Source organism: Habropoda laboriosa, unplaced genomic scaffold (assembly GCF_001263275.1).
Source record: "Habropoda laboriosa isolate 0110345459 unplaced genomic scaffold, ASM126327v1 scaffold97, whole genome shotgun sequence".
In the NCBI taxonomy this organism is placed as follows: domain Eukaryota; kingdom Metazoa; phylum Arthropoda; class Insecta; order Hymenoptera; family Apidae; genus Habropoda; species Habropoda laboriosa.
Window position 1 is genome coordinate 1124166 of NW_017100220.1, and position 11475 is coordinate 1135640.

The 11475-nt window shown below is 31.3% G+C and overlaps 3 protein-coding genes across 4 annotated transcripts in view; 2 read left to right on the top strand and 1 right to left on the bottom strand.

Annotated features, from left to right (window-relative positions):
* The first annotated feature begins 379 nt into the window (after positions 1-379).
* Positions 380-3126, top strand: LOC108571033 (glycerol kinase). Of its 2 annotated transcripts, none has more exons than XM_017933004.1 (9): positions 380-503; positions 894-1152; positions 1226-1449; positions 1535-1741; positions 1837-1951; positions 2043-2292; positions 2371-2576; positions 2666-2797; positions 2878-3126. In XM_017933004.1, exons 1-9 carry the CDS (start codon positions 429-431, stop codon positions 2961-2963), a joined length of 1554 nt encoding a protein of 517 aa, XP_017788493.1. In that variant the 5' UTR covers positions 380-428; the 3' UTR covers positions 2964-3126. The 2 variants fall into 2 exon arrangements, with proteins under 2 accessions (XP_017788493.1, XP_017788492.1); XM_017933003.1 differs by having other exon boundaries at positions 1837-1947; positions 2039-2292.
* Positions 3127-3800: 674 nt separating this feature from the next.
* On the bottom strand, positions 3801-6706 carry LOC108571011 (CAP-Gly domain-containing linker protein 1-like). The gene is made up of 12 exons (XM_017932978.1): positions 6619-6706; positions 6463-6564; positions 6189-6370; positions 5932-6095; positions 5685-5857; positions 5539-5599; positions 5342-5465; positions 5020-5162; positions 4829-4940; positions 4613-4757; positions 3951-4186; positions 3801-3878 (listed from the first exon to the last, which is right to left on the bottom strand). The coding sequence occupies exons 1-12, from the start codon at positions 6704-6706 to the stop codon at positions 3801-3803; spliced, it is 1608 nt and encodes a 535-aa protein (XP_017788467.1).
* A 977-nt stretch (positions 6707-7683) lies between these two features.
* Positions 7684-11475, top strand: part of LOC108571017 (nitric oxide synthase, salivary gland) — a 6315-nt gene continuing 2523 nt past the window's right edge. Inside the window, exons 1-15 of the mRNA XM_017932984.1 lie at positions 7684-7791; positions 8511-8647; positions 8728-8890; positions 9032-9123; positions 9193-9334; positions 9406-9545; positions 9613-9787; positions 9855-9956; positions 10031-10225; positions 10308-10405; positions 10477-10621; positions 10721-10825; positions 10906-10973; positions 11049-11192; positions 11253-11427. Of these exons, the coding sequence (XP_017788473.1) occupies positions 7684-7791; positions 8511-8647; positions 8728-8890; positions 9032-9123; positions 9193-9334; positions 9406-9545; positions 9613-9787; positions 9855-9956; positions 10031-10225; positions 10308-10405; positions 10477-10621; positions 10721-10825; positions 10906-10973; positions 11049-11192; positions 11253-11427 (1989 nt within the window). The remainder of the gene's footprint in view (positions 7792-8510; positions 8648-8727; positions 8891-9031; positions 9124-9192; positions 9335-9405; positions 9546-9612; positions 9788-9854; positions 9957-10030; positions 10226-10307; positions 10406-10476; positions 10622-10720; positions 10826-10905; positions 10974-11048; positions 11193-11252; positions 11428-11475) is intronic.

Genomic DNA, 11475 nt, shown 5'->3' on the forward strand with positions numbered 1-11475 from the left:
ATTAATATAAATTCATATTATTTATTATTTTTATACAAAAGAAAAAAATAAATGTACCACGTGAATACAATATTTGGTTTGCTTCTTAATATAATAAATGCTTATTTCCAAACAAAACTTGTAACATAAGTTACCAGATTATAATAAAATGTTGTGCATATTTTTTTCATTATTATTCGCAACTACAATGTCATAAACAATTAAAGTAATATTCAAGTAGAGTCAAAATACAATTTAAAAAAAAATGTATCGAAAAACAAATGTAAATCCTACTAATTTTGTATACAGTACACACTGTTATCACTGACCAGATTTTATATTTAATGTGCATCATTATATAACAAGTTAGGACGAAGGTTAAGCATAGGTCGTCCTCCAAATAATCTTAAATTTTTTTTTTCAATACCAAGTTCTAAGTGAAAAAAAACATGCCTCAAAACATCAATCGTTCGGGGCCATTCATAGGTGCGATCGACGAAGGAACGAGTAGCGCTAGATTCTTAGTGAGTAAATTTTTTTTCTGCTGTATTTAAATTCAACAATAATAATTAACGACTGTCCGAGATATATGAATGGAACTTGAACCTCACGTAACCATGGTCATTTGATTCTATGGTAACGTTTATTTTATGATACGTTGTATCATATTTTGAATTGACATCGCTTTATATTTTATACGAAAATTGTCATTTAAAATTGTCATATATTTTTTTTGTCAATTTAAAAGCTAATTTTTTCTAATTTTTAAATTAGTTTTTCAATCATCTTTTATTCACAATTATGATAAATTTGATTTAATTTTATTCAAGAATAAGTAGTAAAATATTTGTTTAAAAATATGATAGAAAATTAATGTATGGTCTATGAAGCATAATGCAATATATCTATTTCAGGTATTTGATGTACTACATAGAAAAGTAGTAGCATCACATCAAATTGAAATTAAACAGAAATATCCACAAGAAGGATGGGTGGAACAAGATCCAAAAGAGATCTTACAAGCAGTTCGAGAATGCATAAAAAAGACTATAGAAAAATTAAAAGATATTGGTTTGAGTGTATCAGATATCAAAGCAGTTGGGATTACCAATCAAAGAGAAACTACCTTAATGTGGGATAAAAATACAGGAGAACCATTGCACAATGCAATTGGTAAATTATATGATTTACGCATGTAAAAAATGTATGCAATATACTTGGAGTAAAATTAATATCAATTTTATAGTATGGCTGGATATGAGGACAACTACAACTTTGGAAGATATATTAGATAGTGTACCAAATAAGACAAGAAACAAAAATTATTTAAAACCACTTTGTGGTCTTCCAATGTCACCATATTTTAGTGCTCTTAAAATACGTTGGCTTATTGATAATATACCACGTGTTAAGCATGCAGTAGATGAAGAGACATGTGCTTTCGGAACAGTTGATACATGGCTCCTTTGGGTATGCTAACTTATTTATTTTTGTTCGTATATTTATTATACAATTATTAGGGTTGTTAACTTAATGTTATACCTTTTTTATATAGAATCTAACCAAAGGACAGTTACATGTAACAGATGTATCAAATGCATCTCGTACTATGTTAATGAATATTGAATCATTAAAATGGGATCCTTTATTATGTCGATTTTTTGGAATTCCACAACATATTTTGCCTGAAATACGATCCAGTGCTGAAGTATATGGAGTAGTTGCAAATCCAGAAGTTCTTGCTGGTGTACCTATAGCAGGGGTATATCATTAAAATAGTGTTAACCTTAAACTTGATATGTTTGATTATTAAAAAGTGATTAACTAAATTAATGTACTCGTTTTTTTATATGTAAGTGTGTAGGTGATCAACAAGGAGCACTTCTTGGTCAACTGTGCTTAAAACCTGGGCAAGCAAAAGCTACTTATGGGACTGGTTGTTTCTTGCTTTATAATACTGGAAATGTTGTATGTGTTTACTTCACTTTATTATATTGTACAATATTTATACTATTCAACACCAATTCATTTATAAAAATGAAATGTTTAATCTTTTTAGAAAGTAGATTCCAATCAAGGTCTTATAACAACTATTGCATATAAACTGGGTAAAGCTCCAGCAACTTATGCATTGGAAGGCTCAGTAGCTGTAGCTGGAGCAGCTTTATCATGGTTGCGTGATAACATGCAACTCTTCAGTAACATTACACAGTCTCAAGACATGGCAGAACGTGTAAGATGTTCTGGAGATGTATATTTTGTACCCGCATTTTCTGGTTTATACGCACCATATTGGCAACAAGACGCACGAGGGTAAATAAATTTTAGTAATAGTGATTTAAAGTTATTATTTTTTTGGTATTACCAATTACAAGTTACACATATTTTTAGGGTAATTTGTGGTATTACTGAAGATACACAACAGTATCATATCGTTCGGGCAGCATTGGAAGCTGTCTGTTTCCAAACACGCGACATTTTAGAAGCAATGGTTAAAGATTCTGGAACGAAACTAACGAATTTACAAGTTGACGGTGGAATGACTGTAAATAATTTACTTATGCAGCTACAAGCTGATATAACGGGAATAAATGTTGGTATGTACAAATTTTTATTTATTTCTATCACTCCATAATTAATAAATTTCATTCATATTTCAATAATGTTTTTTTAATGGTTTGGATAGTGAGACCCAATATGGTAGAAACAACAGCATTGGGAGCAGCTATGTTAGCTGGTGTTGGGGCTGGGGTTATCGACATCAACGATGTGGATGCATCGCAAGTTACAAAGTTTTCACCAGCTATTGGAGAAGATGGTAATATTTTTTTAAGGTACAATAGTATAGAAAAAATAATAAAAACAATTTAATAACAATCTTATATTTTTACATTTTAGAAAGAGACTTGAGGTATTCTAAATGGAAAATGGCTGTGGAAAGGTCTATGAAGTGGGATAGCGCTTCCGCTTTAATGAATAATTGAAACAAAAGCAATATGCACCTCCCAATAATAAAAAGAAAAATAGAAAATTCAATTACATCTCAATCAAAAAAGATTGTGTAAAGATAAATGCTGAATATGAAAGTTTTAAATTTAATATATTACATTATTTAAGCGCAACAAGCTACAGGTTATAGAAAACAGGGCCCAATGTTATATGCGTAATACGTAAAATAGTTTCTCGTAAAGTAGTTACGTAAAATAGTATGGAAATAGTATATTCTTTTACGACGTGTTATATGTATATGTTTTATTAGTGAATATGTTGATTGTATATTGTTATTTCTTATTAAAGAAACTTATTTTTGCGAATAATTGTTGCTATGTATTAATACGTGTATTCTTAAATAAATATGTAATTTTAAAAATTAAAATGCATACGTAATACAAATTATATATTAGTATAATTTAATTATCACAAAATAATTTACGAAAGATGTCATAAATAGTTTAAAGGAATAAGTTATAAAAAAATTACGAAGAATTACACATTTTTTTATTATATTATTTGGAGTTCCATATTGCCGTAAACCAGTACCACGAGTTTTAAATATCTTCTTTTTCGGAGTTAAATTATTTCCATCCTGTTTGTACCAAATAATATTTCAGTTTTGTAATTGGATGTACAATGTACAAAAAATACAAAGAAAATTTTTTTGAAAACTACCTTATTTTTTTTTTCCTGTTTTTCCTCTCTCTGACTATTTGAACGCATTGCATCCTCATTTTGAGAAAGGTAAGAGTAATTTTCCGTGTATTCAGAAACCTATGAAAATCGTTTTATTTTCGCATTACTGTGAATAATTAAAAACAATAACGCTAAATAATAAATTTCACCTTAACTGGAGGGTTTAAATCAAATTGAATTTTTTTATCTTGCTTCGTTGGCGACAGTACCTATAATTAAAGCAAGTCAAAAAATTAAATTAATTTGGACAAAAAAATTAACGTTTTATACATATGACTTACATTTTCCAGTTCATTATAAATTTTTGTAGTATTGAAATTATATATATCTTGTTCCGGATTCGATATTTCACTCTTATCTCTAGATGTAATATTTGGCATACCTACACTTTTCTGACTTTGAGATTGTTGCTCATTCGTTTCATAAACTTGACTCATTTGCGTATAATTTCCTATCTCCTTAGTTACTTCTATTACGTTAGATTTTGCAACTGGTTGCACTCTTTCTTTTAAATTGCCTTTAACACGGCTTTTTTTGGTACGGTCATGTTGGAAATTTATTTGTTTATTTTCATTTTCATCCTTCATTTTATTAAAAGTTTCTTTTAATTTTGCAAAAGCAACATTTTGTGAAGCTATTGTATTCTTCATTTCTCCTAATGTAATATCGAATTGTTTTTTTAAGGATGTTACTTCTGTTTCGTGTTTTTCTTTTAATAATATACGAGCATTCTCGAGTTCCTATATGGAAAAAATGAATTTAAATTATCACCCTTTGTAATTCACTTTTACTTCTTAAAATTGTACCTGAATTTTCGAATGTTTATCTAAGAGCATTCGTTCTTTTTCTTTTTCTACAAATTCAATGTTTCTATTTAAATTCATTAAGTTTTGCTCATTGTTCATTTTCATATCTTGCAGAGACCTTTCAAGATTCAAATTACAAGCGTGTGCCTTCTTTAATTCATTTTCTACTTGTGCAAAATCGTTTTGTATTTTTTTATATTCATTGTCAATTATATTGAGATCTTTAACTAAACTAGATTCTATTTCCTGTCTTGCACTTAAATTTTCTCGAAGTCTATCGATCTGTCAAAGAAAGAAATGAATTTATGATATACAGAAGAAATGTATGAAAGAAAATTATTATATTGATATACTTCTTGTGCTCTCGACTGTAATTGCTTAGATAGTTCCTCTTCTTTGTCGGTTGATTTTTCATACTTTGCAATTAACTCCATATTCTGGCATAATAAATCTTCAATTTTATTCCTATCACAAAATTAATAAATTAAAAAATTTTAAAAACTTCAATTATTACTGACGAAAATTATAAGAAGAACATGCTCACTTGCATGTGACAAGCTCTTCTTGCAATTTTGAGATTTCTTTGTCCTTTTCCGTGAATACATTTGCCAAATTTTGCTTCTCCTGTATAATATTCTTCAATTGCACTTGTAATTCTTGATTCATCGACGTGAGGTTTTCTTGCTTCTGAAATCATCATCGCTTACAATGTTGCACACGTTTATTACATCTATGATAACAACGTATAGCGATAACGTAGGCAAAATATTTTTCTTCGAAAGAATACAAGATAGTACACGTCTTTCTGCTTAAGAAAGAAAAATTTAGAAAAAAAGAAAAAATTCCTGCAACATTGTATTCCGCACTTTTATTAGTTCTAAATTTTCCTCTGCATGAATTTTATGCAAGTGATTTTCCTCTAAAATAGACTTATTCATCTCTTCTAATTGTTTCTTCAATTCGAACTCTGCAATCATCATTTCCTGTATTCTAATAAGAAATCAAACATAAATTTAACGTTGTTATTTATTCAATAAATAATTCGTAAATTTTTCATAAATACCTTTTCTCTTGATTTATAACTTTGTTTTCGACTGTGCTAATAGTATTTTTATGTTCTTCATCTATATAAGTATATTAATCAAAAATAAAAATCAACATACAGATGCTTTATTTACCTAAAGTTTATAACAAAAGCTATGCATTTACCTTTTAATTTCATAGAACTTAATTCCTGTTGCAGCTTCTTTACTGTGGATTGTTGTTCAACGATTACGTTGTTATATAATGCTGATAGATTATCCTTGTGTTGCTGAAATCCCTTTAAACTCTCTGATATTTCATAGTAATATTTGGTAATAGATTCCCAGTCGCCATTCAATCTAAAGAAATGCATTATTATATGCTCATTTTTCTAACATTTAATTTTAATAATAATGTATATTGAACATGTTACTGTTGCAATATTTCTTCCTTAGCTCGTAACTCGGCTTCGTGAGATGCGGAGAGCAAGGAAATAGTTTCTTCAGCAGCCTGTAGCTTCTTTTGCAACTTTTGAATCTTCCGTTCTTCTATGGTACATATCCGTTTTATTTCTTCCGACATCGGACTTTCTTGTATCTATTTGTTCAATATTTACTCAATAATAAAAATCTGTTTAATATTTAAAAAGAAACTTTTTCTAATGGAATGAGGCTATGCAAATAATCATACTTCTGTTCTTTGGGACATTGGAGTTTGAACTCCTACATGTTTTGACCACTGTCCTATCAAGGTATTAACAAATTTTCCGGTTGGACAAGTCTTCTGAATTTTCTCAAGACTTTCGTTGTGAGACGACTGAATCTTCCGTTTGTTACTCTCCAATTGCGATTTTTCATCCTTCCTAAAAGATCCTAGAGTAAAATATTATATACATATCACGATATACTTGAATTTATTAAATGATCCATTTTAATTTTATATTTTATTATAAATTGATAAACACCGCCACTTTGAGGAGTTTTCACAAACTTATCAGGACTGTTCTGAGGAGTATAGTGAATTCTACGTTCAACATTCTGTGACATTATATCTCTTCTGCCGGATCCTAGAAAACAGTTATAGGTTTACTACTGTTCAAACGTAAGTCGATGAAACTTACCACTACCTCGAGGTGTCTTTTGCAATTTTTCCGGAGTTAAATTGTAAGACGAGAATTCAGATTTGGGATTTTCTTCCTCGTATTGCATTTTTGTATTTATTTTGACCACAACTAAATTGGAACGAAAATTAAACTTTGAACTTTAACGTATCTTTCGTATGATAATTATGAATGCAACAGTATACAAATAAACAAATTTTGTCTATAAAGAAATCACATAAAACGCGATTGATCTCGATTATAAATAGATTTAGAGTGACGCGTATTAGAAGCGTCTTTAGGAGTTGGCTGATTCATTTCAAACACTACTACTTAAGTAGATACAATCACTTCAACCAATATTCAATATATTAAACCGACTGGAACTGTATGAGATATCTACATCTGTTATAATCATAATATAATTTTACATGGAATTTGATCGTAATCTTTAAAAAAAAATATTAAAGGTATTCTTTTTATTACATTTCGTATAGGTGTGAATAAAACATTTTCCATTATTCTTGTCATCGTAATCGTGATAATTCTTCAGATTAGTTACCGAACGAGCCTGTTACAGTCGGTACACCGATAAAAAGTTTACGATGTACGAAAGTGATCACCGAACCATTCGATGGCGCGCTAAATCGATTGCGCATCCTCATTATCCATGTAACATCTTGTTTACTTTGTGCATCGCTAAAAACGTTGCAACCTATTTTTGTCGCTGTGATCGTGGCAATTGCAGAAGACTGGTTAAATGAATAACCAAGTTCACAACTTGCCATTAATTTAACAGGAACGTGCTGCAGCCTGAAATACCCGAAAAAATATTTACGATGCGCGAGTGTCCGGCAAAACATATCGGCGGGCTAAATCAATGGCGCAACTCCATAGCGCATGTGACATCTCGTTTGCGGAGTCTGGAATATTGCTAGGAAGGGGCCAGATATCCCTCCCTTCTTGCTGAGATGCTCGCGAACGAAAACTAAGCCAGTGTATGTGGCGCGTCAGCCTAATATTCAAGCGTAGCAGTGACAGGTGAGCCAGGGGCACATTCTCAAGCAGAAAGTTCACGTCGTCGAGATGAAGGAGCACGAGACAACGGGTGCTTGTCAAAGAAAACCGACGAAACTGAGGAACCTCATCTATAAGACTGAAGCCTTTGATTCTTTACACGCAAGAAATGCAGAGGTATATAATTAATGAAGAAATAGAATTTTTTTTCATCTTGTTTTATTCCTTTTTTTAGTTTTCTTTTATTTATTATTTTATTTTATATATAACTGCAATCTTTTATTTAAAAATCGCGTGACTTGTAATGTTGAAGATTGTACAGTAGTGGATAGCGTGGGAGTTCAAATGGGACTGTGAGTGTAGGCGAATTTGTAACGGAGCGAGTCAATACTATCGAAAATCGAGGGTTCGTTTCAGTGGCCCACTAGTTGCGCGAAAACAGGAGTGCATGTAATATGTTGTTGAAAATAGTTATGGGATTGTATTTTGGAATAATTGTGGATAGTGAACGCGCTGAAATTAAAGGAACAGTGTAATATTTTCAACGGATGTCTGATTTATATAACACTTTCTAAAATATTGAACATCCGATTAAGAATGAAACTGCTTTAAATATATGTATAATTGTCCATATATTTTGACTAGTGTGGTAACAACAGAATTTTGATTTAAATGTTACAACGTTGTTCTAATTGCTGATGTTACGTTACTTTAATGAAATAAATAGCAACAGCACGAATGGTTATAACGGAAAATTGCAAAAGTTGGAAACGTTACTGCAATATTCGAATAAAATCACTACATACACTTAAAAATTTTCTTCTTATTTCAAATTTAATATTATTAATAAAAAAGATATTGTTAAAATTTGATCTTTGGCATCTATTTCTTTTTAGAGAACATTATGCTCTGGTCGAGTATGTCTCGGTAGCGTTATGCAGCTACCGAATCATGGAACGGAGCCCCGTTCGAGAGAAGAAATTCTTGTGCACGCAAAAGATTTCCTTGAGCAATACTTTTCTTCCATCAGGAGGTATAAAATACTTAAAGTACAGTTACACATAATATTAAATTTTATTAAACAGTATACAATACTTCCTTGTTTAAAAATAGATTAAATAGCGAGGCACATCATTATCGTTGGGAAAGTGTGAAAAAGGAAGTAATAGCAACGAATACTTATCAATTAACGGAAACGGAATTGGTTTTTGGTGCTAAGTTAGCGTGGCGTAATGCTGCAAGATGCATCGGTCGTATTCAGTGGTCTAAGTTACAAGTATGTAGAAACTTGAAACAATTTTAATTATCGTCCAACAATAAAAAAAGAATATTATCTATTGTTATATACAATAAATAAATGTAAAGAACACCTTGGCTGCCTCTAAATTCATTATACATTTATATTAATTTATTATAGGTATTTGACTGCCGTTATGTCACGACAACTAGCGGCATGTTTGAAGCTTTGTGCAATCACATAAAGTACAGCACGAACAAAGGAAACATCAGGTAGTTGTTAAATTGAAAATTTAACTTTTTAAATTAAAAATTCATATTTTTTACTCGCTATATTTTCAGATCTGCGATAACAATATTTCCACAACGTACAGACGGAAAACACGATTATAGGGTGTGGAATCAACAGCTGATTAGCTATGCGGGTTATAAGAATCCAGACGGTACCATAATCGGCGATCCCGCAAACGTTGAGTTTACGGAGGTATAAAATTATTGTTCTCATGTGTTTGCTATCTTTAATTCAGAATTACTAACGAACTATTATTTTCACAGTTATGCATAAAACTAGGTTGGAAAGGTGCACGGACTCGTTTTGATATATTGCCATTGGTATTATCAGCAAATGGCCACGATCCTGATTATTTCGACATTCCAAGCGAACTTGTTCTTGAAGTTTCCCTTAGTCATCCCACGTACGTATTCCTATTTGATATCAATAAGCCGTTAAATTGTAAGTTAATTTTCAATTATTTATCGCAGATACGATTGGTTTGAAAAGTTAGAATTAAAATGGTTTGCTGTTCCCGCTGTATCTGGAATGGTGTTCGACTGTGGAGGATTGGAGTTTACAGCCGCACCATTTAATGGATGGTACATGAGCACTGAAATTGGAGCTAGAGATTTGTGTGATGTCCAACGATACAATTTACTAGAGGTTAATTTTAAAAAAATGCTAATATTCTTATTCTTCACCGAATATGAAAAATGGATTTTATTTGCAGACAATTGCAACGCATATGGAACTAGATACGAGAACGTCCACTTCGCTATGGAAAGATAAAGCTATGATAGAAGCTAATGTTGCTGTGTTACATAGTTTTCAAGTAAATATACGTGCAATAAGTCTTGTTGAAAACATTTTTACGAAAAGAGATGATAATCTTTGAATTTCTTTCAGATGAAAAACGTGACGATTGTAGATCATCACACTGCTTCTGAATCTTTCATGAAACATTATGAAAATGAAATGCGATTGAGAAACGGTTGCCCAGCTGATTGGCTATGGATCGTACCACCGATATCAGGATCGGCTACGCCTGTATTCCATCAGGAGATGGCTCTTTATCATTTGAAGCCATCTTATGACACTCAGGTCTTTATTAAGAAACTCACATATCGTTCATTGCATATTCTACTATGTAATTACGATACTTTAATTTATTGCGAAATTCTAGGATCCTGCATGGAAAACACATGTTTGGAAAAAAGGTAGAGACAAAAGATCAACGTCCAAGAAACCCAGACGAAAGTTCCATTTCAAACAAATCGCAAGGTAAAGTACTACGAAAATATAAAGTACAAAAAATTGATTCGAAAATAAACCTTCTCTACAAAAAATTTTAGAGCTGTAAAATTTACATCCAAGTTATTTGGAAGAGCTCTGTCCAGAAGGATAAAAGCTACAGTATTATTTGCCACGGAAACTGGCACATCACAAATGTACGCTGAAAAACTTGGTGAATTATTAGGACATGCTTTCCATTCCCAGGTATTCACTATTTTATTGAATATGATGCGATATTGAATTTTTATTCATTATTTTTAGAGAAATTGTGTCTGAAAAAATACTTGAAGTTAACGATTTTAGGTACTCTCCATGTCGGATTATGATATCAGTAACATAGAACATGAAGCTCTATTGTTGGTTATAACATCCACCTTTGGAAACGGCGATCCTCCAGAAAATGGCGAAGTAAAATTATTCTCTTTTTATTAAACAGCTAGAAGCTTAAATTATAGTCTGTATATACTTCTGGTTTGTACATTTTTTAGGCTTTCGCTCAAAATTTGTACGCAATGAAAATGAATGAAACATACATTAACAGTGGCAATAAAATAAGGTATTTATACACTCTTACCATTAATTTTAAAATAACAAAATTTATCAATTTAATTATAATAATTCGTAATTTCAGTTTAGCAACTTCAAAATCATTCATCAAAGCAAATAGTCAATCTGAAGTAAGCAATTCGAAAAAATTAGATAGATTGGACTCCCTTCGGGGTTCTACCACGGACTCTCAAACGGAAGACACTTTTGGACCCTTGAGTAACGTCAGGTATGTATCATTTCAGATCAAGTCACAAGTATGAAACAAAACCTACGATGTATTTCTTAGATTTGCTGTTTTCGCATTGGGCTCATCCGCATATCCAAATTTTTGTGCATTCGGTCGTTACGTGGATAACTTGTTAGGAGAATTAGGTGGAGAACGACTATTGAAATTGGCGCAAGGAGATGAGATGTGTGGACAGGAACAGGCTTTTCGAAAATGGGCAGCTGACACTTTCACTGTTCGTACTTATATTCTATATTTTTATTATAATTTATTGTAAACAATT